At 40.0% G+C, this 26,907-nt stretch overlaps 1 protein-coding gene across 3 annotated transcripts in view; it reads right to left on the bottom strand.

Moving 5' to 3' along the window:
* Positions 1-26,907, bottom strand: part of USP24 (ubiquitin specific peptidase 24) — a 145,247-nt gene that overhangs the window by 45,255 nt on the left and 73,085 nt on the right. For all 3 annotated transcript variants that reach the window (XR_014054482.1, XM_081492694.1, XM_081492695.1), the window contains exons 25-38: positions 26,451-26,517; positions 26,218-26,328; positions 25,423-25,521; positions 25,156-25,329; positions 19,976-20,061; positions 19,711-19,804; positions 18,532-18,687; positions 15,438-15,535; positions 12,427-12,522; positions 12,082-12,310; positions 11,240-11,399; positions 10,217-10,372; positions 7,970-8,040; positions 6,908-7,068 (exon numbers count right to left, since the gene is read on the bottom strand). Coding sequence is in view for 2 of the 3 variants with exons in the window: in XM_081492694.1 (XP_081348820.1) it covers positions 6,908-7,068; positions 7,970-8,040; positions 10,217-10,372; positions 11,240-11,399; positions 12,082-12,310; positions 12,427-12,522; positions 15,438-15,535; positions 18,532-18,687; positions 19,711-19,804; positions 19,976-20,061; positions 25,156-25,329; positions 25,423-25,521; positions 26,218-26,328; positions 26,451-26,517 (1,758 nt within the window). In the remaining variant the exon portion in view is untranslated. The remainder of the gene's footprint in view (positions 1-6,907; positions 7,069-7,969; positions 8,041-10,216; positions 10,373-11,239; positions 11,400-12,081; positions 12,311-12,426; positions 12,523-15,437; positions 15,536-18,531; positions 18,688-19,710; positions 19,805-19,975; positions 20,062-25,155; positions 25,330-25,422; positions 25,522-26,217; positions 26,329-26,450; positions 26,518-26,907) is intronic.

The following is a 26,907-nucleotide window of genomic DNA, read 5'->3' as shown; positions in this document are numbered from 1 at the left end:
TATTTCAGTTTTCTTAGTTTCCTGATTTCTAAATGCTTACCAGAGTATTAGAAATAGATGTGTACACATATACACAAAACATAAAGGGCTCAAGAATGCACTAATGATGAGACTACAAATGAACCAAGAATAATGATTATTGAAAAAGTGGGGATAATAAAACTGCCAAACTCATTTGGTTACTGTGAAGATTAAATGATAAATATATGCAAAGAATTTAGCATACTGTGAGGCACATAATCAGCCCATAACTGCTATTATCATCATTACTATAGCTTACTACTTAAGCACAATAGCTTATTACTTGGAAATGGCTTACACATTTCAACTAAAGAATCATTGAGCTTACTAGTTAACAACAGGATCATCTGATTTTAGAAAACTTTTAACTAGGAAAAACTGGAATACTAAAATAAAAAATGTAGAAGGGCAAAGAAAGAAGTTTCTATAACTTTTAATCCACGTCTTTGTCAGGGAAAAATCATTCTCTGAAATTTGGCTTTATACTATTAAGAAGAATTACTTTTCATTACCAGAAATATAGAACTAATATCTAATTTAGGTTAAATGGGGTCAGCTGTAACATAACTCTAAATTTTAGTTAACTTTTTAACTTTAAAGTCACTCAAAATTATCTTGTATCAGAAACCCAAATCTTAATTTCTTCCTTATTTATAAATTTATGAAGTTAAAACAGGTTAAATGCTTCAAAACAATATTTGAGACTTAGATATGTGGGCCAGGAATCTCCACATATGAGAGATTATAAGATCGTCCTATGAGCAACTGTATACCAACAAATCAGATAACCTAGATGAAATGGACAAATCCTTAGAAGCATAACACTTCAGAAGACTGAATGAAGAAGAAACAGTGATTGTATACTATTACTAATAAGAACACTAAATCAATCAAAAACCTCTCAATAAAGAAAATTCTTGGACCAAATGGCTGCACTGGTAAATTCCATCCAACATTTAAAGAAGAATCAACACCAACCCTTCTCAAACTTTTCCCAAAAAATCGAAGAGGAAGGAACACTTCCTAGCAAATCTAATTTAGCAGTTAACATTTAAAGAATTAAACACCATGAACAACTGAGACTAATACCTGTAATGCAAGGATGATTCAAAATATGAAAACCAATCAATGCATATACTACATTAATAGAATGAAGGAAAAAACACCCCACATGATTACCTCAATTAACAGAGAAAAAATGACAAAATTTAATGCCTTTTCATGCTAGAATCACTAGACAAAGAAGGAGTGTAAGAATAGGAGAAAATATATGCAAATCATGCATGTGATAACAGATTAATATTCAGAATATATACAGAACAACAAGAAAAAATGGAAAACCTAACTTAAAAATAAGAAAAAGACTTGAACAGACATTTCTCCAAAGAAGATATACAAATGGCCAATAAGCACACGATGAGATACTCAAAACCACTAATCACTAGGGAAATGCAAATGGAAACCCCAAGATGCCACTTCACACTCATTAGGGTAGTTATTATCAAAAGCAAACAGAAAACAAGTGTTGGCAAGAATGTGGAGAATATGCAACCCTTACACATTGCTGGTGGGAGAGTAAAATGGTACAGCTACTGTGGAAACAATATGGTGGTTCCTCAAAAAATTCAAACACGGAATTATTACATGACCCAGCAATTCTACTTCTGGGCATATATACAAAAGAACCAAAAGCAGGACTCAAAATGGTATCTATATACTCACGGTTGATAGTAGCATTATTTCTACTAGCTAAAAGATGGAAACCAAACGTCCACCTATGGGTGAATAACTCCAGAAAGAATGAAGGGAAGGAGTCAAAGCAAAAACAACACTCAGTTGTGGATGTGACTGGTGTTAGAAGCAAGGTCCAATGCTGTAAAGAGCAATATTGCATAGGAACCTGGAATGTTAGGTCCTTGAATCAAGGCAAATTGAAAGCTGTCAAACAGGAGATGGCAAGAGTGTACGTCAACATTCTAGGAATCAGTGAACTAAAATGGACTGGATTGGGTGAATTTAACTCAGATAACCATTATATCTACTACTGTGGGCAGGAATCCCTTAGAAGAAATGGAATAGCCATAACAGTCAACAAAGAGTCTGAAATGCAGTACTTGGATGCAATCGCAAAAACGACAGAATGATCTCTGTTCATTTCCAAGGCAAATCATTCAATATGATGGTAATCCAAGTCTATGCCCTGACCAGTAACGCAAGACCATCCACAAGAAAAAGACAGGGAGCAAGACCATCCACAAGAAAAAGAAATGCAAACAGCAAAATGGTTGTCTGAGGAGGCCTTACAAAGAGCTGTGAAAAGAAGAGAAGCAAAAAGCAAAGGAGAAAAGGAAAGATATACCCATCTGAATGCAGAATTCCAAAGAATAGCAAGGAGAGATAAGAAAGCCTTCCTCAGTGATCAATGCAAAGAAATAGAGGAAAACAACAGAATGGGAACGATTAGAGATCTCTTCAAGAAAATTAGAGATGACCAAGGGAACATTTCACGCAAAGATGGGCTCAATAAAGGACAGAAATGGTAGGGACCTAACAGAAGCAGAAGATATTAAGAAGAGGTGGCAAGAAGACACAGAAGAACTGTACAAAAAAGATCTTCATGACCCAGATAATCATGATAGTGTGATCACTCAGAGCCAGACATCCTGGAATGTGAAGTCAAGTGAGCCTTAGGAAGCATCACTACCAACAAAGCTAGTGGAGGTGATGAATGCCAATCAAGCTATTTCAAATCCTAAAAGATGATGCTGTGAAAGTGCTGCACTCAACATGTCAGCAAATTTGGAAAACTCAGCAGTGACCACAGGACTGGAAAAGGTCAGTTTTCATTCCAATCCCAAAGAAAGGCAATGCCAAAGAATGCTCAAACTACCACACAATTGTACTCATCTCTCACGCTAGTAAAGTAATGCTCAAAATTCTCCAAGCGAGGCTTCAGCAGTATGTGAACAGTGAAATTCCAGATGTTCAAGCTGGTTTCAGAAAAGGCAGAGGAACAAGAGATCAAACTGCCAACATCTACTGGATCATCGAAAAAGCAAGAGAGTTCCAGAAAAACATCTATTTCTGCTTTATTGACTATGCCAAAGCCTTTGACTGTGGGATCACAACAAACTGAAAAATTCGGAAAGAGATGGGAATACCAGACCACCTGACCTGCCTCTTGAGAATCTGTACCCAGATCAGGAAGCAACAGTTAGAACTGGACATGGAACAACAGACTGGTTCCAAAGAGGAAAAGGAATACGTCAAGGCTGTATACTGTCACTGCTTATTTAACTTATATGCAGAGTACATCATGAGAAACACTGGGCTGGATGAAGCACAAGCTGGAATCAAGATTGCTGGGAAAAATATCAATAACCTTAGATATGCAGATGACACCACCCTTATGGCAGAAAGTGAAGAAGAAATAAAGAGCCTTTTGATGAAAGTGAAAGAGGAGAGTGAAAAAGTTGGCTTAAAGTTCAATATTCAGAAAACTAAGATCATGGCATCCAGTCCCATCACTTCATGGAAAATAGATGGGGAAACAGTGAAAACAGTGGCTGACTTTATTTTTTGGGATTCCAAAAATCACTGCAGATGGTGACTGCAGCCATGAAATTAAAAGACGCTTGCTCCTTGGAAGAAAAGTTTGACAAACCTAGACAGCATATTAAAAAAACCAGAGACATTAGTTTGCCAACAAAGGTCCGTCTAATCAAGACTATGGTTTTTCCAGTGGTCATGTACGGATGTGTTGGACTATAAAGAAAGCTGAGTGCAGAAGAATTGATGCTTTTGAACTGTGGTGTTGGAGAAGACTCTTGAGAGTCCCTTGGACTGCAAGGAGATCCAACCAGTCCATCCTAAAGGAAATCAGTCCTGGGTGTTCATTGGAAGGACTGACGTTGAAGCTGAAACTCCAATACTTTGGCCACCTCATGCGAAGAGCTGACTCATTGGAAAAGACCCTGATGCTGGGAATGATTGAGGGCAGGAGGAGAAGGGGACAACAGAGGATGAGATGGTTGGATGGTATCACCAACTCGATGGACATGAGTTGGGGTAAACCCCGGGAGCTGGTGATGGACAGGGAGGCCTGGCGTGCTGCAGTTCATGGGGTTGCAAAGAGTCAGACACGACTGAGTGACTGAACTGAACTGAACTGATGGCTGAATGGATAAACAAAGTATGATATATACAAAAAAGAAGTATCATCCAGTCTTAAATAGAAATGAAACCCTGACTCATGCTGTAACATGGATGAACCTTGAAAATATTATGGTAAGTGAAATAAGCTAGATACAAAAGGACAAATATTGTATGATTTCACTTTTATGAGGTACCTAGAATAGTCAAATTTATAGAGATAGAAAGTAGAATGGTAGTTGCCGGTGCCTGGAGGGAGGAGGGAAATGAATGAGGTATTATTGTTTAATGGGAGAAGAATTTCAGTTTGGGATGATGGAAAAATTCTGGAAACAGACAGTGGTGATGGTTACACAAAAATGTGTATGTACTTAATTTCACTAAGTTACACTCCTAAAATGGTAAATTTTATGTTATGTATATTCTACCACAGTAAAAGAAAAAAAATCTAGCAAATCAAAAAAAAAGAATCATCTACAAGATTGTCTCTGAACTGTCTCATCACGTCCTTTGTCCATTTTTCTATTTGGCTGTTGGTCTTTTGTGGTTTATAATAGCTCATCATATGTATCATCAAAATTAGCTTGCTGTCTGTCACATATGTTATAAGCATATATAGTTAGTTTAACTGATTTTCGACTCAGGCATTCTTTTTTTTTCCATAGAAAATTTTAATTTTTATGGAGCCAAATTTACCAGTCTTGCATTTAGTGACTTCTTACTGCGTACAGACTCCCAGTTTAGAATGCTAAAGAGCCTGGCTCCACAACAAGATGAATACACTTAATGCTACTGCACTGTGCAGTGAAAAACAGTTAAAATGTTAAACTTTCTGTTATGGATCTTCCGACCCAAGGATCGAACCCCGGTCTCCCACACTGCAGGCAGATTTTTTACTACCTGTGCCACCAGGGAAGCCCCTATGTATATTTTACTACACTGAAAAAAAAGGACCAAGCTTGGTATTTGGAGTTGTTGTTGCTGTTCAGTTACTCAGTTGGGCCCGACCCTCTGCAACCCCATGGACTACAGCATGCCAGTCTTCCCTGTCCTTCACTATCTCCCAGAGTTTGCTCAAACTCATGTTCATTGAGCTGGTGATGCCTTTCAATCATCTCATCCTCTGTCGTCCCCTTCTCCTCCTGCCCTCAATCTTGCCCAGCATCAGCGTCTTTTCCAATGAATCAGCTCTTCATATCAGGTGGCCAAAGTATTGGAGTTTTAGCATCAGTCCTGCCAACAAATACTCAGGATTGATTTTCCTTTAGGATTGACTGGTTTGGTCTCCTTGCTGTCCAAGGGACTCTCAAGAGTCTTCTCCAACACCACAGTTCAAAAGCGTCAGTTTTTCAGCGCTCAGCTTTCTTTATAGTCCAACTCTCTGTACATGACTACTGGAAAAACCATAGCTTTGACTAGACGGACTTTTGTTGGCAAAGTGATGTCTCTGCTTTTTAATACACTGTCTAGGTTTGTCACAGCTTTTCTTCCAAGAAGCGAGTGTATTTTAATTTCATGGCTGCAGTCACCATCCACAGTGATTCTGGAGCCCAAAAAATGAAGTCTGTCACTGTTTCCATTGTTTCCCCATCTATCTGCCATGAAGTGATGGGACCGGATGCCATGATATTAGTTTTCTGAATGTTGAGTTTTAAGCCAGCTTTTTCACTCTCCTCTTTCACCTTCATCAAGGGGCTCTTTAGATCCTTTGCTTTCTGCCATGAGGGTGGTGTCATCTACATATGCAAGGTTATTAATATTTCTCTTGGCAATCCTGATTCCAGCTTAACCATCGCCCAGCCCAGCGTTTCACATGTTGTACTCTGCCACTTCGGCATTCTTGCCTTGAGAACCCCGTGAACAGTATGAAAAGGCAGAGACGTAACATTGAAAGATGAATCCTCCATGTTGGCAGGTGTCCAATATGATACTGGAGAAGAACAGAGAAAGAGCTCCAGAAGGAGTGAAGAGGCTGAGCCAAAGTGGAAGCGACGCCCAGGTGTGGATGTGTCCGGTAGCATCTGCAGTAGCTCTAACACTTCTACTAACGGCTCTAATTTATAAAGCATATACAAAGGAAAATATATGCTGATTTCACAAATCTCTGTGGCATCTTCTAAGTCCCAGAACAAGGGCTTGCTGGTAAAGTTGAGCTGGAGAAAGTGGCTTAAACTTGAGGTTAATGTGGGATTTCTGACCTTCCAGCCTGAGCCTACACTGGGGCACCCTGGTAGGCAGGCTTGCCTCAGGAGGTAAGATAGGGCAGGCAGAATGGTTTTACTCAAGTCTCTGAACCTGGACCACAAGCCTCCTTCCATGTCCAGGATGTATATACCCAAGAAAAAGCTAGAAGTACACCCTAGTACCTCTAGACATGGAGTTATGAAATATGCTAAAAATGTGATGTACAGGTGTGAACTTTACACAGTGATCTGGCTCAAATAATGCAGTTTCTCAGCCACCAGGTGAGTCCTCTTTCTGCAGTAGGTGGACCAGGTAGGGTGGAGGTAGCAGCTTGGGGTGGTTGAGAGAAAGCAAGCCTGGTATTGTTTCTTCTAACTCTTTGGTCCTAAATGGGAGGAAAACTTGAAATGCCTTCCTTCAAGGTATACATGCTGGAAGGACGAAGGAGAGATTCTGTCATCTCAGTCATGCACGTGGCCTGTAGGGGAGCAGCACACAAATCATTACTCCCTCTCTGTATGACTTGAACGTTTTCATCTTTATTACATACCTCTGATTGACTCCTCGCATGATACTGGTTGGGGACCAGAGAGGCAGCTGAGCAGTGAGAATCACACCCAGCAGAAACTGATTTGGCTTCTGCACATCTGGATGGGCTGAAGTATCTGTCTGACTCAGAGTATACAGTTGATCGCAGGCAACACGGCGAATCTGAAATTACATTTTTAGTGGCAAAGGATGTACATCAACCAACACATAGACTGCTTAAAAAATGATTTTCCTCCAAAGTCCATACTCTGAAGGATGCTATAAGGGTCTGAGCATTTCAATCAGTAAAGTTTACATTGAATAAACTAGGGCTAATTTAAATCAAGTGTGGTCTGGGTACTGATTTCCCAAATAATTCTAGTACTGTATTCTACTCTGGGATTCCCTGGTGGCTTAGATGGTCAAGAATCCGCCTACTTTGCGGGAGACCTGGGTTTGATCCCTGGGTTGGGAAGATCCCCTGGAGGAGGGCATGGCAGCCCACTCCTCTATTCTTGCCTGGAAAATCCCCATGGACAGAGGAGCCTGGCAAGCTACAGCCCATGGAGTTGCAAAGAGTCAGACACGACTGAGTGACTAAGCACAGTACATTCTACTCTAATCAACAGGCTTGTAATTTAATGCAAATGAAAATAAGAAAAAAAAAACCTCTTCTTCATGTGTCTTAAAGTTAATTTTCAAGGTCATGTACGAAAATGAGAATTCTAATATCTAATGAAAGTTCACGGCTTGAAGTGGGTCTTTCTTGATTTGGGCCAACAAGTTAATGTTTAATGTTGGATGACTTGGCCAGCTGTGGACGTTGAACACTGTAAGATTTTGTTTGTTATAAATAAACACAAGTTAATCATAGCACTAGTCTCTTAACTTCTGGTGAAATACAGACGAGAAAGGAAGGTGATAGTCTAAGTGGTCGCTTTGCTGTCACAGGGCTCTGCAGCATTCTATGTGATTCCCGAAGAAGACTACACACCACTCCTTCTACACTCCCCACAATGTCACAGGTATCCGGAGAGCCCACGCAGAGTAAGACCAAAGGGGTTTTGTATTAAGTAATCCTTACCTCAGCACTTGGTGACCCAAGCAGAATATCAATGATAAAATCAGCAACACAGGGCAAGTTATAGAAAGAGGCTGATGGTAAGAATAAGGAGAATGGGGGCAAGGGAGGAAAGTAAGTTAGGAAATGCATTTTCAAAATTTCAGAAGTTTTGAGTAATTTCTTACCCTTAACTATCATAAACATCATCTCTTCTTCCATACAGAATCAAATTCAGCACCTCCATAACTGGCCCCATGAGCACCTAAGGTGCTCAGGAGCAAGACTGTGTCCAAGTAATCTTTGTACCCTCACTTTTTCCCATCATGTCTTGTGCTTACCAGTGACAGAACAAATATGTCTTGCTTTGATAAACTATCAATACCTCTGAACTATAAGGTGTACTCTACAATAAACTTACAAATGATAAAAAAGCTTGAAGTTATAATTTTTCTCATCCTGATTTGAAAATATTTCTGTAATCAAACAAATGCAGGAAACTGAACTAAAAGTATGGCTTATGCTCAATAGTATTTCACAGTGACTCAGACTTCTCATATATAAGCCTTTAAAAGCAAATCTGATCAAAGTAAATCATTTTTGATACTCCACTGTCAAATTTTTGATACTTTACTGCCCCATAAACATGTAACTTTTTCTGTATGTTTATCTTGATATCTTATATGATGAGTTTGGATGTTATACCAAATAATACAAAATGATCACCAATTCTATGTAACAGGCAGTCTGAACCAGTAATAATAGTAATGAACTGGGCTCCATGTGTTGGTACAATTTTTAAAAGTCAAGTTGTAAGACCTCATCCCCGAGTAAGTATTTATTGAGGGCCTACTACACACCACACAGTGTCTGGGTGTTAAGGATTCATTAGGAAACAAACGGGACCAAGTCTCTGTTCTTATGGAGCTTACCATCTAGGTGGGGAGGGGATAATGACAATAAACATGATAAGCAGAGAAATTTTACTGTATGCTGTACAGTGATAAGTGATATAGAAAAAAACGACACCAAAGAGTTTATAGGTGAATGCTGGGAGAGGTGAGGATTGTGATTTCTCTAAAAAAAAAGGTGGGGGAAGTGGGAATAGCCAGCACAAGGGCCCTAAGGCAGGCATGTGCCTGAGTGTCAGGGAACAGCTAGGAAGCCAGGGTGGCTGAAGCATGGTGGGTGAGGCAGGGAGTGCAAGAGGGGAAGGCACAAGGCATCATAGGCGTGGATGGTGTCAGGCCTGGAAGTCCATAGGAAAGATTTGGCTTTCACTCAATGTGAAGTGAGGCCACTGCAAGGCTGTAAACAGAGGAGTGATACGATCTGACTTACATTTTAGCGGGTCCACTCTGGTTACTGTGTGGAGAATAAACTGCAAGGGTAGAAGCAGGGAGATTAGTCAGGGCACTGCTGCTATAATCAAAGTAAGAGATGATGGAGGAGCAGAGGGTACTAACAGCAAATGTGGTCTAAGGAATGGAATCCAGGTAGAGTCTGAAGAAGGTTGTGTTGGCAGATTAGAAGTAGGGAGTAAAGAAAGGAATCCTGGAGTAGGATGACTCCAAGAACGAAAACGCTATTAATTAAGATGGGTAATCTCTTGGGTGGTGTGGGCCAGACCAGTGTTCAGTTCTGGACATGTTAAGTTCAGGAAGTCTATTATGTGTAAGTAGAGATGTCACGGGAGGGGTCCAGGCCACAGAGCCAAATTTAAGTGTTAATGACACATATAGGGAATTTAAGGCTGTGAACGTGGATGTGATTACGTGGTGAGAATGAGTGTAGACAAAGGAAAAAAAGTGACCAGGGACTGAGCCCTGAGGAATCTAATACTAAAAATATGTTTAGCAATAGCTCCAGTTTGTCAAAATCAACAATAAAGATGAATGAACAAATCTTAAGTTTTGTAATTTTTAATACTGGAGTTGTTATCAGTTTAGGGACTGATATATAATTCTACTTCTATAGCTTATGACCTACAACTTTGGCTTGTTTTAATTCCTCCACTAGATGGTAAGCTCTCCTGGAGAGTAGACATACTGCCTTTGTAACATCAACTGTGGAACTGTGTATACAGAGGTGCTCAATAAATACTTGTTCAGAATTGAAGTATTCTAGCACTATTCTTACCTGTTCCACATGCCAACTTTCCCCTTTTCCATTTCTATTAATATGGCCTTATCTTTTAAGGGATATAAATAATTCCCAACAGAAACCTGGCCTTTTCCTAAAACATGAATGGCAAGCAGGCCTCCTGCATACCCAGCTGTTGGCTCCGAAGCTGCAGGCAGGTGACAAGAAGAGACAAAGCCTCTCCGGCAATCAGCGAGTCTTTGGTGGACACGGACTGCTGTCGTACACAGATGCCTGCATGCAAGGCCACTGGGTCCCCTTCACTTCCAGAGCTGCAATTGCTTCCTGGAAACATACAAAACAGAACGTTCCTGCAGGGTTACTGTAGATCTCACAGGACCCTTGAGATTATAACCCTTTAATGTGTCCATAATCCTCAAGTGAAGGTAAAGAGTTCAAGAAGACACTTTGGTCTAAGAAACAAGAGAGAATTAATCATTTACTTTGACCCCCACTGCTGTCTTTGTACTTAAAACACATTTGGAAGCACTGAAAGATACATTTATGATGAAAAACTAGTTTAATGTGCCAGAAGCAAGAACAGTGCAATTTTGGAGGCATGCGGGAGTCTTCCTGGGTTATTAGAAATGTTCCTTATCTTGATCTAATGGGTTATACTTATGTAAAAACCCTAAAACTCCTGTACATTTAACATTTCTGTACTTTACTGTGTGTATGTCATACAGTTTAAAAGCTCTATTATTAGTGAGTTATATACACAGCAGGGAAACCAAATGAAGCTAAGAAATAAAGCTATTTATAAAGGCCTAACAGAAAATAACAGGCCAAACCAAGAAAATGATTTTTCCAGGTAAATATTCTAGATGAATTTTTATTACAGCCATAATTATTGGCCTCATGACACTTTTATACTCAGCAAGCTAAAACTCTGCTTGGTTTCTCTATTTATTTTGCATTTATAAACTTTTTTCTTAGTATGACGTATATAAATGAAGGATGTATAGACATACATGTATACTTGAATATGCACAAATCTTAAGGGTTTATTTAGCTTGATGAATTTCTGTTCATGAGCAAAAGCAAGAGAAAAGGCATTCTCCTTTCTGTGACTCTGAATAACCTATACAAAGATGATTCTTATAGCTACTTCCTGTTCAATATTCTAATTATTTTATCCTTTTTAATCAGTACCTGAACTGCTGAGTCTGTTTCGAATTCCAGCAGGAAACAGAGAATTACTTTCTTTAATTGGTTGGCTACTCCCAACGAGGTCAAGCCGTCCTGCAGCTGCAGCCCATGACAGTCGCATGAAACAAGCCACGGTAGATGTGAAATCACTGACTTCCATTGTCTAAGGAAGCAAGAAAGAGTGCTGTGAGTACTTGAACACGTCCCACTGACTTCAATAACCTCCTCTTGGTCTCAGTTTGCAGTCTCACTTCCCTCCAACATCATCCACAAGACAGACAGCCTTTTTCATGCTTCTGCACTGTTCAAAGACTTATAACTGCCTTTCTGCTACTCACAATACAGAGACCCTGCTCTCCAGGTTCTGGCTTCAAATCATCCACTTTGTTGTCACCGTTTCCCCTTTTCCACACACAGCATCTGGTCTATGTGAACCACCATGTGACCTCCTACTCAAGCTTCTTTTCTAATTGCTCCATCTCCCCCCTTTACCTGAACAACTTTCCTCTCTCTAAACAAATCCATGGATATGGAATCCCTACCTATTCTTAAAGGCTTAGCCCCTCCTACATGGAATCCTTGTGAGAGCCACACGTGAAGATGACTATTCCATTCCTCTCAAGCCCTGTAGAATGTCTTGCTTTGGTAATCTTCTTAGAACAATTGATTTTTCCACCTGAATTACAGTGAATTCTGCACTAGTTGACCTCTTTCTTACTTACTGTAAGCTCCTTGAGGATGATACTCACATCAATAATTTTCATATCTGCATAGGTCCTCCCCACTAGCGGTGCCTTCTGTACAGGAGGCCCTTGGGACTCCTTGAACAAACACAAGCCACTTACTTGTATTGCGACTCGTGCAGCAGGAATGATCTCCTCAACTCTGATGGAAGACCGATCAGATACTGACAGCTGTCGGTAGGATGACTTCTCTGGGGTGCCACATAAGGACATTTGCCTGCTCGTCTGCCGGCTGACATTTCGGAATGGGCGAGAAGAAAGTGCTTCTATGCCATCTTTGGTGAGGTCTTCATCCAATAATGTTGGCAATGTTTGTCCCACGAGTAAAAATCTTAAAAGGAAATAAGCTAGGCTAAGCCAAGGTCATTTCATACTATGTTTAAAGGATGGGATCTGGAAGAAAAAGTCAAGAAGAGCTATCTGAGAGTAATCAATAGATTCACGTACCTTGCCAGTTGCAGACAGATGGAATAAACGCCCTGCCTTGTTTCATAGTCTACTTCTGATGGGATGGAATCCCTCTGCATGACATTTACAACCAAACTTCAAAAAAAAAGAAAAAAGAAAAGGCAGGATATTTAAGACTTCTGTTTCTTTCATAGGCAATTTTCTATAAGTAGTTTCATGCTTATCAATTACTTAAAATTCTTACATGATCCTTACATATAAATGGATCACAAAGATTCCTATCACAATGATTTCTTATGGTACATATAACCTTCCTGGTTCAGAATTAGAATTAGACTCCTTTCTTAGCCAAAAAGATAACCAATAGAGAGGGTTAAGACAGTTTTCCTTCTAACTTGAGTTCACCAATCTACTGCTATCTTGGTAATAGAAGAGCTATCAATTCAAAAGTATCCAGAATTGGTGTATTCTACAAAGCTTGTTTTTCACATCTACTACCACCTACATTGCTATAAAAGCTTCCCAACTCTTCTTCTTGCTTCTACTCTTGAAGCTTCACCTCCAAAATCTATTCTCAAAAGATCAACCAGATTGATCCCTTAAAAATGGAGGTCACCATGGGATTCCTCTGGACAAAATCCCCCCATGGTTTCCTATTTCCTTCACAGTAGCCTGTAAAATCCTGCATACCCTGACCTCTGGTATCTCTGTAACCTCACGCCCCCTACTCTTCTCCCCTCACTCAGCCCCAACCACACCAGCCCCCTGCTGGCTTTGCAGACACCAGGTCGACCCTCACAGGAGCTCGCACTGGATGCTCCTCTGGACAGCTTTCCCCAGCACCTCCAGATCTTGCTCCCTCACCTCCTTCGGGTCTTTGTAAAATAACCCCCCATCAGTGAAGCGTTCTGTGATCACTGCACTGAACAAACCCTCCCCCTACTCGATCTTCTTTGTCTTATGTTTCTCTACAGCTCTTATCACCACCTGACATACACTTTTACCTCTTTATTGTTTGTCTTCCCTTCTAGACTATCATCTTCACAAGGACATGGATTTTTGCTTCATCTATGCACTGCTGTTTCTAGTACTTAGAACGATGCCTAGCCATGTACACTGATATTCAGAAATAAGCCAGAATTAAAATGCCTTTGTTAGCACTGCTCTGTAATTGGCTGAGTGATCTCAAATGAGTTTTCACCCTCTATTTCCACTTCTGTTTCTAGTCCCCTTGATCTCTGCAAGGTCTCACCTAACCTCTCTTCCCTGAAGGCCTCCAACAGAATTCCTTCAATTATCCTCTGCTCAAATTTCAAGATGGCTTTCAGTCTTTCCTTCCCCGAAGGAGACGACATGCCTACTTTCCTTATGGAGCATTATTTTCCAACTGCAGTGGAACTTAGCCCCATTGGTTGATCACCCCCCTTTATCTTTATTCTTTTCTTTTTCATTGGCCCCTTTTAGTCAGTTCACAATGAGAACCAAGGCTTCTCCAAGTTAAAATCAAAACAGAAAAGCAAACTTTGTCTTCAGTTATGCTATCCTTCAAACTTCAGTCACCTCCTTTCTCTCACTCATACAGCAGAGATTTCCACTTACTGATTCTGCTTCCCATCCTCACATTTGCCACTCAACACTTGGCAGGGGCTCAGGCTGCAAGGCTTTCCTCATACACGATGCCTCCTCGAACATCCAGTGCCATTCTCCACTTCTCCCAATAGCATCATGTCCATCCCCTTCATGTGACTCACAGAGATATTTTGCACAACCAAATTCACTTCTCTTGACTTTCTCAGTTTCCCCCATCTTATCTTCATTCCCCATATGGACTAAAGAGTTATATCATTCACTCATTCTCCCAAGCTAGAAATCATAGGGCCATTTTAAAATGTTTCCTACTCTATATCTGTGCTTCCCAGGTGGCTCAGTGGTAAAGAATCCACCTGCCAATGCAAAACACACAGGTTTGATCCCTGTGTTGGGAAGATCCCCTGGAGAAGGAAATGGCAACCCACTCCAGTATATTCTTGCCTGGGAAATCCTATGGCCAGAGGAGCCTGGTGAGCTACAGTCCAAGGAGTCGCAAAAGTTGGACATGACTTAGAGACTAAACAGCAACAACAATCTTATATCTAATCATAAAGACTTGCCTATTTCATCTCATAAATGTCCCTCTTTCACTGTCCCAGTTTTAGAACCTGTCATCTCTTCTCTGGAACACTGTAACAGTTCTTACAGTTCTCCCTGCCTCCAGTCTCTTCCACCTGTATTCATCTTTTCTCTGCAGTCAGAGTAACTGTTCTAGCTAACTCCTAGCTTAGACACCTCCTGTTTTTACAAGGTAATGCTGAAATTCCTCAATATGACCCCCTATTCACAATCTCCTTTATCCTTTTGCTCTAGTTCCCAAGACAGCCCCGTGCCTTCCATGCTTTCACTCATCCCCACCCCTCCTGGCTGAGAATGTCCTCCCCTCTTAATTACCTAGAGAATGGTGACTCATCTCTCTTTCCAGCTCACATGTCACTTTCTGGGAAGCATCTCCTAATCTTATTACCCCAAGAAAACCTTACCATTTAATCACTGCTTTCTTCCCCACTTCATCCCACAAAGCACCTTTTATAAGCCTCTGTTTCAATACCTGCAATACCTCTCTTTGTTATTCTTTGTTAAACCCTGAGGCTCTCAAGGGCAGGGATAATATCTTCCCCCAGTGCTAATGCCTTGCACAACACAGATTACTAAGAATCAGATCCACCTTATCTCAAACTGATGTGAGAGTGACCAGAAACAGCAGTCTCCTCTCTTCTTGAGAATTTCCCCCACTACCAAAGGGGAAAGACACATGCTTCTGTTAGTTTTCCAAATAATCAAGTCATTAAAACATTTAAAAATATTCTAAAGACAGAAACATCATTCCTTCTTATTACAATTCCCATAATATTTCAAATAATGCCTTGTAGGCATAAATAAGGCCTGGCAGGAGAAATTAACTAAAATAACTCTATTCATTCTCTTCAATTCATATAATACAATATTGAAACTCTAACCTCAAACCTCCTGCTTTGAGGAAGTTCTCACAAAATGATTTTGCACAATTTCTTGCCATGTCATCATCAGCTGTTGGCATGAGCTTGGAGCTTAGAACCTTGGAAAAAAGATAAAGCACAATTAATCATCCCAACATTTCCAGTAGAAATTATTCCTTTATACTAAGTAAAGCAATCAGACAACTTGAGTCAGAATCTCTTTAATTGCTGCTCTTTTCTACCTCCAGTGGTATAAGGAGGTTGATGTTTCACAAATAGTTCCATTTACTCAGTATGAAAAATCTTTGTTTTTAGAGAGCTAGTATGTTCCTCTTTCATGAAACCAGCAGATGTGAATGTCTCAGGCTCCCAGACTTACCTAAGAGCAGGTAACATTATGTGGTATGCTGATATGTTCTAGAAAAAGTATATAAACTGAAGTTTTGTAACAGTCCATTTATTATAAATGCTGGATGAGTTTCCTGATAATGATTCTAACTCATATTTACTGAGCAACTGTCTACAAGGTACTAGGTATACAATGAAGTACTTAATTTGCTCTATCTCTTAATCTCACTCTGCAAGGCATAGGTATTTTATTCTACAGGGAAAGACTCAGACCTGAGAGGTTATGTGACCTCCCCCCTGATGTCACACAGTTAGAATTTGAGTCTAGATGGGTCTCACTCTAACATTCATGCCCTTTTTATGACACTGTAGTATCCACCTAAAGGAAACTATTTTCACATAAATAATCAACCTGTAGTATGAGACTACAAATTTAGCTCACCATCCTAGTTTTACCACCGACTAGTTGAGAGAACTCACATACGTAATTTTCCTTTTTGCCTCGGTTTTCTCATCAGGTAAATGAGAACAATAATTACCTTTACCAGAGTATTGTTTGTAAGTAAGATAACACAAACTTAAGGTCCTTAATATAAGCACTGGCACAAGACAAGTGCCCAGCAAACAACTCTTTATTTAGTTATGACTTAAATTTTTAAAGCTCATTGCCTCAGTTTTCCCAAGGTTTTAATCTAGATGTAATTCAAGATCCTTTCTCTATTAAAAAAAAATCTGATTCTATGAACTTATTAGTAATTTTAGGAGCTTAGATTCTTAATGTGATATTTTTGTCTAAAGATGCTTTCTTCCTAAGTTGCCCTTTGGGAAACTGGTTCGCCAGCTTCAGATCACAAGCATCATTCAGGAGAATGGGAACTTTCTGCTATCCTAACCCTTTCTGAGTGTTGACAGCCACAGGCACACACTCCCCATGCTTAATGGACAACAACTTAGTGAGGGTGGAAGGTTTTCCCAAAGGAATGGGTACTTGGAATATCCACTCTGAATTTCCCTAGAAGGCAAACATAAGTTAAAGATCGAAATGCAAGGACATGAACCTTTCAGCTTAACGGTAAAAGAAGTGCTTTGGGAGTGTTAGGGTTTCTACATTTTTTATAGAGCAAAAGGCAACCTATCAGAGGAATTCCCAGTTAATCTGAAGTTCTAAAATAAGACTGGGGATAATTTATACAGTCCTTTGGCTCTGAAATAATGCAATCTAAGTAGCTGATGACAAACCAGACCCACTGCTGGGTCATTCAGATTTTCAGGGTGCTCTCAAACGTGGGTGTTAAGATTCATACCTTAACTTTCTAAGACAATCATTCAAAGTGAGTGAAGTGAAGTGAAGTTGCTCAGTCGTGTCCGACTCTTTGCAACCCCATGGATTGTAACCTACCAGGCTCTTCCATCCATGGGATTCTCCAGGCAAGAGTACTGGAGTGGGTTGCCATTTCCTTCTCCAGAGTATCTTCCTGACCCAGGGATCGAACCCGGGTCCCCTGCATTGTAGACAGACGCTTTTACTGTCTGAGCCACCAGGGAAGTCATTCAAAAGCAAATAACAAATCTGGCAGTGATGCAAGATACAAATTTTATAAGACTGAATTAGCCAAAAATTTCTAGGTAATTTTCTGTTTTGGAATATCGTATGTATTTTTAAATATTCACAAGAAATGAGGTCATACTTTATTTTTAAAATACATGCTAAATATTTTTTCCTTTTGGACCCAACAAACACTTTCACAAGAACAATTATTTTAAGGCAACTATGAAACATTTTCACAGCTCCACCATACAAACATATAAATAATGAGTTAAGCATAAAAATGAGTGAATATGACTTTATACTCCAAATTAGACTGTCAGATGAAATAAAACTTTGAAAACATGCCTGAGCAGGTACCTTCCTGCCAATTATGACTTTTGGTATGATTCAAAACCTACTGAAGATAAATGGTAATTTGATAATTAAGGTTGCTTAGGCACTGATCTGGATCCCTCAATAAACAACTAACTAAATAGAACAATTTAAGGTAAGACAAAATCATTCAGGGCTTTGTATTCCCTAGAACCTTAAGTGGCCTGAGAGTCTGGCCCATCACCTTCTGAGAGCAGGACAGTTTTCCACCAGCCACACCCTCCACAGGGCTTTGTCACAGTTGTTTCCAGGACTCAGCCTATCCAGCCTCTCCTATGTCTTACTCATAAGAACCTGGAGCAAGTATCATGTTTTTTCAACTCTGTTGTAGCCGGTAAATAATTAGTAAAGTTTACTGAACTGAATCTACTAATTTAAAGCTACCGTTAGGAAGGAAGGTAATAAAAATATTCTTTTGCTCAAATACTTTTAATAAAATAGCTTTTTAAAAAAACGCTAAAATAATAATGTTAAATGTGTTTCCTGACAAACTTATAAAGCTTCATTAATGGCAACAAATTGCAACAGCTTTTTAAAAGAGTTAGGATGCCTTCAGTAATAAGGCTGAAGATTAATAACTGATGTTATAAACACTTGCAAAACTTCCAGAGGAAGTTAATGACACATTTTTATACATTAGGCTTCCTAATTATTTATTTACATGCTATTTTATATATAACAATGTACACAGGTATAAGTTGAAAAAAAAAAAGCATTTTCAAAGTCCAAAACAATAAAACACTTCAATTTATAGTCTATTTACTTATTTCTGACATCTGAAAGCATGAATCGTCAGACCAAAATGAATCTGTCAAAATTAAATTTAAAAAAAATGAGGTTTCTTACTTCTAAGTTGTAGAGCACTCTGAAGGTGGACATTCCTGGAGCGAAAGATCGAAACAGACTTTCTAAAATGGAACTGGCGCTTTGCTGATGCTGCTGCTTAGAAGACAGGGATGGAGACTTTGAAGACTGAGAACTTGTTTCAGACAGTAACGTTTTCTAAGTTTAAAATAATGAAAAAGGGACACAAATGAAGGAGAAACATTATCACTATATATTCTAATATTCTTTTCCACTTTAATATACTCAAATCATTGACATTTTCTAAAAAAATTAACCTCAAAGCCACATCACTCTATATTATTAACAAAGCACTGAACTCAATCACACAGATTGTAAGTGCTCAACAGCATTCCAATCTACAGGAATGCCTCTCGGATTGTATTCTAAGCAACACTAGTGAGGCCATCCTAACTCATTTCCAGGTTTTTAAAATTTGTACTACTGAACTCTGATAATTAAATTATAAGATTGCAGAGTAGTAGTTTTGAGAATTTTGTGGGGTTAGTTACAGTAATATAGTTTATAATTACATTAGTTCTCTTCTCCCTCAAATTAATATATAAGGTATATGTGATAGGGTTCTGACCTGATCTAAATAATAATCACTAAAATACAAAATTCATAGCTTAGTTTTAACATTTTTGTTCTAAATGAATTTATTCTGAAAATACAATTAAACAATGTTATAAATAAAACAGAATTTTACTATAAACTCTTAAGGAACAAGAGTCTAAAAATCAAAGAAAAGGAACTTTAAATACCAACTGTGAAAAAATTAAGTGATAACTCATTTATGCAAGCAACTCAAACACATGCATCAACCACATTCAGCGAGGCATCATGACAGCAGAAAAACATCACAGTCGAATGAGAACTAGAGTCTGACACTTCATTACTCTGGGTTTGGGTTTCCTCATGTAAAACACGAAGGAGGTAGAAGCAGATTACATTAAAGGTCCTTCCAGTTCTAAAATTTCATGTCATTATTGACTACAGATAATTTAAAAGTCATCATGAAGTTCAGATTTCCATTTATAGCAAAGGTGTTTTTCTAAAGAAAAAAATCTGTTATGGGAAAGATGATATGGTATGAACTTTATGTGATGCTATGTTGCATTTTTACTGAATCATGATATAAAATTTCCATGCCTGTTAAATAACTATCCAAGATACTCATACCTTTCTTCCTAAAGAATCAAGTTGATCCAGGGCTTCCTGAATGGCTGGATCAGTGGGTATCAAGAGCAGAAGCTTTCGTACTCGTAGAGTTATCCTGAAATTTTTCAAATGTGAAATTTTTTTCCTTAAAAGTCACAGTTTCAAATAAAAAACAGTCAAATTTAGTAGGGGATGCGAAGTGATATACATATTGAGAGAATGTTTATTTGGTTCCCTAACTTTAATAGCTTGCTCTCTTGCAAGCTTCACAAACATTTCTATTTACCTTGGCTCCTCTAGATTGGCTAGCTGGTAAAGCATGTCGAATACATTACACACAAGTGCCATCACCACACCAGGGAGAGATTTCTCCTGAGGGAAAAAGCAAAACAGAGACACAAACTTACAAAAGAATTTTCTCCTTTTCTAATCAAAGGTACAAACAATAAAATGACTGGTTCTTAAAGACTGGCTACTGCAAAACTTGGGGCTTCCCTGGTGGCGCAGTAGTCAAGAATCTGCCTGCAATGCAGGAGATGCAAATTCAATCCCTGGGTCAGAAGATCCTCTGGAGAAGGGAATGGCTAACCACTCCAGTATTCTTGCCTGGAGAATACCACGGACAGAGGAACCTGGTGGGCTACAGTCCATAAGGTTGCAAAGGACTGGACATGACTGAGTGACTAACACTTTCACTTTGACTTCACTGTCTTAATACTGCTCTGAGTGGGATTTCATTCTTAAATTCTTACTACATGAAGAATATGCCTGGAATGCAGGAGACCCCGGTTTGATTCCTGGGGAAGAGCCGCTGGAGAAGGGATAGGTTACCCACTCCAGAATTCTTGGGATTTCCTTGTGGCTCAGCTGGTAAAGAATCTGCCTGCAATGCGTAACACTGTACAGGAGGTGGTGACCAAAACCATCCCCAAGGTAAAGAAATTTAAGAAGGCAAAGTGGTTATCTGAGGAGGCCTTACAAACAGATGAGAAAAGAGAAGTGAAAGGTAAAGGAGATAGGGAAATATAAACCCAACTGAATGCAGAGTTTCAGAGAAGAGCAAGGAAAGGTAAGAGAGCCTTCTCAATGAACAATGCAAAGAAATAGAGGAAAACAATAGAATGGGAAAGGTCAGAGATCTCTTTAAGAAAACTGGAGATACCAAGGGGACATTTCATGAAAAAACAGGCACAATAAAGGACAAAAACAGAAAGAACCTAACAGAAGTAGAAGAGATTAAGAAAAGGTGGCAAGAATGGAAGAACTGTCCAAAAACCTCTTAATGACCCAGATAACCATGATGGTGTGATCACTCACCTAGAGCCAGACACCCTGGAGTGTGAAGTCAAGTGGGCCTTAGGAAGCATTACAACAAACAAAGCCAGTGGAGGTGATGCAATTCCAGCTGAGCTATTTCAAATCCTGAAAGATGCTGCTGCTAAAGTGCTGCACTCATTATGACAGCAAATTTGGAAAACTCAGCAGTGGCCACAGGACTGGAAAAGGTCAGTTTTCATTCTAATCCCAAAGAAACACGATGCCAAAGAATGTTCAAATTATTGTACACATTTAAAATGCCAGCAAGATATGCTCAAAATCCTTCAAGCTTAGGCTTCAGCAGTATGGGAACTGAGAACTTCCAGAAGTACAAGCTGGATTTAGAAAAAGCAGGAACCAGAGATCAAATTGCCAACATATGCAGAAAAAGCAAGGGAATTCCAAAAAACCATCTACCTCTGCTTCATTGACTATGATAAAGCCTTTGATTGAGTGGATCATAATAAACTGTGCAATACTGTTAATGAGATGAGAATACCAAACCACCTGATCTGCCTCCTGAGAAACCTATATGCAGGACAAGAGAAAACAGAACTGGACATGGAAAAATGGACTGGTTCAAAATCGGGAAAGGAGTATGTCAAGGCTGTATATTGTCACTCTGCTTATTTAACTTATATGCAGAGTACATCATGTGAAAGGCTGGGCTGGATGAATCACAAGCTGGAATCAAGATTGCGGAGAAATATCAACAACCTCAGATATGCAGATGATATCATTTTAATGGCAGAAAATAAAGAGGAACTAAAGAGCCTTCTGATGAAAGTGAAAGAGGACAGTGAAAAAGCTGGCTTAAAACTCAACATTCAAAAAATGAAGATCAGGGCATCCGGTCCTATCACTTCATGGCAAATAAATAGGGAAAATGTGAAAACAGTGTCAGATTTCATTTTCTTATGCTCCAGAATCACTGCGGAAGTTGACTACAGCCACAAAATTAAAAGATGCTTGCTCCTTGGAACAACAGCTATAACAAACCTAGACAGTGTATTAAAAAGCAGAGACATCACTTTGCCAACAAAGGTCCATCAAGTCAAAGCTATGGTTTTTCCAGTAGTCACGTACTGATGTGAGAGTTGGACCATAAAGAAGGCTGAGCACCGAAGAATTGATGCTTTTGAATTGTGGTGCTGGAGACGACTCTTTTGAGAGTTCCTTGGATTGCAAGGAGATCAAACCAGTCAATCCTAAAGGAAATCAACCCTAAATTGGAAGGACTAGCGCCAAAGCTGAAGCTCCAATTCTTTGGCCACCTGATGTGAAGAGCTTACTCACTGGAAAAGACCCTGATGCTGGGAAAAATTGAAGGCAAGAGAAGGGGCGACAGAGATTAGATGGTTGGATGGCATCACTGACCCAGTGGACATGAGTTTGAGCAAACTGAGGGAGATAGTGAAGGACAGGGAAGCCTGGCGTGCTGCAGTTCATGGGGTTGCAAAGAGTCCGACATAACTTAGTGACTGAACAACAACAATGAAATATAAAAATGTTAAACTTGAAGATGCTATGTACATCACTTCCGCTGTTGATAAACTGTCTTAATAATGCTGTGAGTGGGATTTCATTCTTAAATTCTTACTACATGAAGAATACGCCTGCAATGCAGGAGACCCCAGTTCGATTCCTGGTTGGGGAAGATACGCTGGAGAAGGGATAAGTTACCCACTCCAGAATTCTTGGGCTTCCCTTGTGGCTCAGCTGGTAAACAATCCGCCTGCAATGTAGGAGACCTGGGTTCGATCCCTGGGTTGGGAAGATCCCCTGGAGAAGGGAACGGCTCTACCCACTCCAGTATTCTGGCCTAGAGAATTTCATGGACTGGGCAGTCCATGGGGTCACAAAGAGTCGGACATGACTGAGTGACTTTCACTTTCACATATAAGTATAGTTAGTTTTTAAGAAACATCACAATATTAACATTAACCCTGCAGGCTTCAGTGGTACCTATAGCAAGACTATATTCTCTAAGTTTTAAAAAGACAGCCACACAAGGATCTTACATCTGTCATTAAATGAAAGAGCTGTATATAATAACCCTCTCCATTACTTAAATACTTTTATGTCACATGAGTGCTGGTTATTATCTTACTTTCTAGACTGTAAACACATAAAGAGCAGAATGTCTTCTGTCAGTTTTGTACCCGTGGTGCCGAGCTCAGTTCCTGGCACAGAGCAGGTACAAAAAACCTTGACTGATTCATAAAATCATTCAACAAATACTGGCTACCTATTATGTTTCACTACTGTTTCAGGTGCTGGAAATACAGTAGAGAGCAAAACAGACAGAGGTCTGCTCTCACAGAGCTCACGTTTCCCTGGGGAGAGAAGGAGGGACATTAAACAAGATGAATATTTTATATTGTATGTTAGATGGAAATAAAGCAGGGGAAGGCAATGAGCCATGCAGGAGTAGGAACAGGCGGAAAGTTTAGATGGGATCACCAAGAAGGCTACATTTGAGTGAAAGCTGGAGAAAGTGAGAAAGAACCTGGGTATCAAGAAAGAACATGCCTGGGTATTGGGGAAGAACAACTGCATGGGCCCTACTATGTGTGAGGACCAACATAGAGGCCACTGAAGCTGGGATGGTGAGAGGGAGGGTGGGTCCCGGGGGGGAGATCTCAGGGGAGTGCACCAAGTAGGCCCTGAAGGTCCTAGCAGACTCCGGCTCTTACTCTTCGTGAGGTGGGAGGTGCTGACGCCTCTGAATTGAGTGGCATAATGTGACTGGTCTGTAAAAAGATCATGGGATGCTGGGTGCTACACACCAGAGAGACTGACCTGGTGTAAGGGTGGAAGCCCTGAGACCAGACGCAGTACTACCGTCACCCTCAGGTGGTGGGTGGGGCATGATGGCTTCCTGGATCTTTGTGGGAGCTGTGGAGGCAGAGAAGAGTAGCTAGCTTCTAGATGTAGATGTATTTCAAAGGTAGAGTCAAGGATTTGGTGATGCATAGAGGTATGAGAGAAAGAAGGGACCTCAAGATTCAGGCATGAATCCCTAGAAGAATGAAATAGGCATTATCTGAAACAGGACAAGACAGTGGGATGAAGAGGTTTGGGGTAGGAGCAGGTGGTGGGAAAGCGGGTAGCAGCTCAGTTTCAAAAGTTAGAATGGAGTGTCTATCACACATTTAAGAGGAGATGCTGTGTTGAGTAATCGGTTCCATGTATAACACGGTAAAGAATCCGCCTGCAGTGCAGGAGACTCGAGTTACATCTCTGGGTTGGGAAGATACCCTTGAGAAGGGAATGGTAACCTGCTCCAGTATTCTTGCCTGAAAAATCCCATGGACAGAGGAGCCTGGTGGGCTACAGTCCAGGGGGTCGCAAAGAGCTGGACTAGACAAAGTGACTAATACAACAATCTACACTTCAAGCTAAAGATAAAAATTGGGGTGTTACCAATGTATATATAATATGTAAAATTTTGAAACTGGATGAGATTCCTAAATAAGATTCCTAAATAAGCCCAGACAGAGGACAGGTCAAAGGACTGAGCCAGGGAACTTCTCTGCATACAGCAGGAAGATAAAGCAGCAGCAGAGGAGCCCAAAGAGGAAGACCTAGAGAGCCCAGCGAGTCCCGGAAGACAAGTGGAGAAAGTATTTCAAGGGGAAATGATCACAAGGAACAGCTCTGCTGAGACGTCGAGAAGATGAGGATTAAGAGGTGGACAAAACTTGTGGAGTCTGCCTCTTTTCAAGAGGAGTCAAGAGAGGATGGTAAAGAGAGTTCAGACTCAGGGAGCTTTGCTGATTTGAAAAGGAAAGAACTGAGGGAAACTGAAGTTTGGGTGAAAAAGGTACTTTTAAAAGATGGCAGAAATAACACAGACATTTGACTGTTAATGGTAATGACCCAGTAGAGGACAATCAATGAAGAGAGATGTAATAGAGCAGCAGCAAGCATGGGCCAGGCAGAATCACTCAGACTAGAAGAGTCTGGTTCAGAAGACTGATAAAGTACATAGCCTTCACCCAACTAAATCCCAGCACTTCCGTGATACAGTTCTGAAGAGTCAGGACTTACGAGGAAAGCACATAATCATCCAAATCTATACGGGCTGAAGGCAAAACTTCATGATGTTAAGTTCTTGTTTTGCACTTGAAGATTATCACTGGATACCTGTTCCATGGCGTATGATGAGCTGAATACCCCGCTGCTGCTGCTGCTGGAGCTGGTTGAGGAATCTGCGGAGCTCCCAGATGGCGTCCCACTGCCAGAAGTCTTCACTGTGAGGATTTGTTCATCAGAGAAGCCCAGCTGGTGGAGTAGCTTTTGATCTTTATTCACTGTCAGCTGCAGAAAGTGGTTTCTTAATTACTGAGAAGGAAAAGAGAGGAGAATACTGACAACAGATGACAATGACACAAAATGTGTATTTATACCTACCAGACTGTCATTTGTAAATATCTGTATACTGTCCACTGGAGAGCACAACTGCTTGGCTATCTTCCACCGGACACTCCCTATGGTTTCATTACTGTGAGCCTGTAAAATGAAGTGAAACAATATTGTAATTTGCTTATCAGTTAATTTAAATAACTACTAGTGAACACCTTATATGTACTGGGCACTGCTGCAGAAGCTGGGAACATAGCAGAGAACCCAAAGACAAGAACCTTTGCCCTCATGAGGCTTCCCCTCTGCAGTAATTAAACATTCCATTCCATATGTCACTCCCCACCATGCATGTAATCAAATTTCAAATCCTTCCACGGCAGAGCCTTCTATTCTTCCCCTTCTCACTGTGCTCTAGTCACACCAGCCACTTTCCTTGCCACTGAATAAGCCAAACAGACTCCCACCTCAGGACCTTTGTACCTGCTGCTCCCTTGGTATAGAAAGCTCCTCCCCAGAAATAACTTGCTCTGTCAATTCATTCAAGTCTCCATTCAAATGTGACCACCTCAGAGACCTTCCCTGTCCATTCTAAAATATGTCATGTATACCCATCTGATTCTGTGGTATTCTTAAATCTTTGTAACACTCATTATCACCTGATACCATGCACTTATGTATCTGCTTATACCCTATCAACTTCCTTTCACTTCAGATCTTTATTCTAAAAGCTGTTTACTAAACAGCTTTTAGAATAGTCATTCATGCTGCTATCTTAATCAATGATGTTCATATGAAAATAACAAGACAATATGGAAATGGTTTCAGAACTTAATGTAAACCTACCTCTACAGTGAAGGTATCTTTGGTAGACTCATAAGTAACATTAAGAGTTAAAAGATGTCCATGGAATGAGGCACCATGAGGTAGAATAGTTCGGGGAACAGAGTAAAAATCCTTGAAAAAGACACAGCAAGTCAAACAAATAGCACAGTGCCACAGTCAAAGGTTGCAAAAATACACTCCTAACAGACTAATTACAGGATGATAAAGTTGTTTTACAAAGAAGGGAGGCTTACCTCTATAGTGATCACATAACGTTCTGCCAGAAGCAGTAATCGCTCAATTATTACAAGTTTAGTGGATCTATGAATTAAAAAAATTTTTTTGAACATACTTGAATTGCTGACATGAGCTCAATTTCAGTCTCTTTCACCAAAACCACAATCACAGTTAGCCCTCACTGAAATCTGCAAAACTGAACTTCCCTTTTACTTAAGGGGGAGATGGTTCAAACAGGTCACAGCTGTCACACACAGATGGAGTAACAGGGGAGAAGCCGGCCCTGCCCCACATTTCCTTTCCTGTCCTTTTCTTTGTCTTTTTTTTTTTTAAACAGTTGTTTCACAAATAGAAGGCCTGCGTTTCTTCTGGGTCTGCAGGCTTATTTGTTTATCAATTCACCAAGAATGAACAATCAATGAGTTTGAATCTCATAATCTTACAACTAAAATATGCCATATAATTCTGTAAACA

Source organism: Giraffa tippelskirchi, chromosome 5, assembly GCF_054371585.1.
Source record: "Giraffa tippelskirchi isolate mGirTip1 chromosome 5, T2T-mGirTip1v1.2.pri, whole genome shotgun sequence".
In the NCBI taxonomy this organism is placed as follows: Eukaryota; Metazoa; Chordata; class Mammalia; order Artiodactyla; family Giraffidae; genus Giraffa; species Giraffa tippelskirchi.
This window is presented reverse-complemented; position numbering and strand designations above follow the sequence as displayed.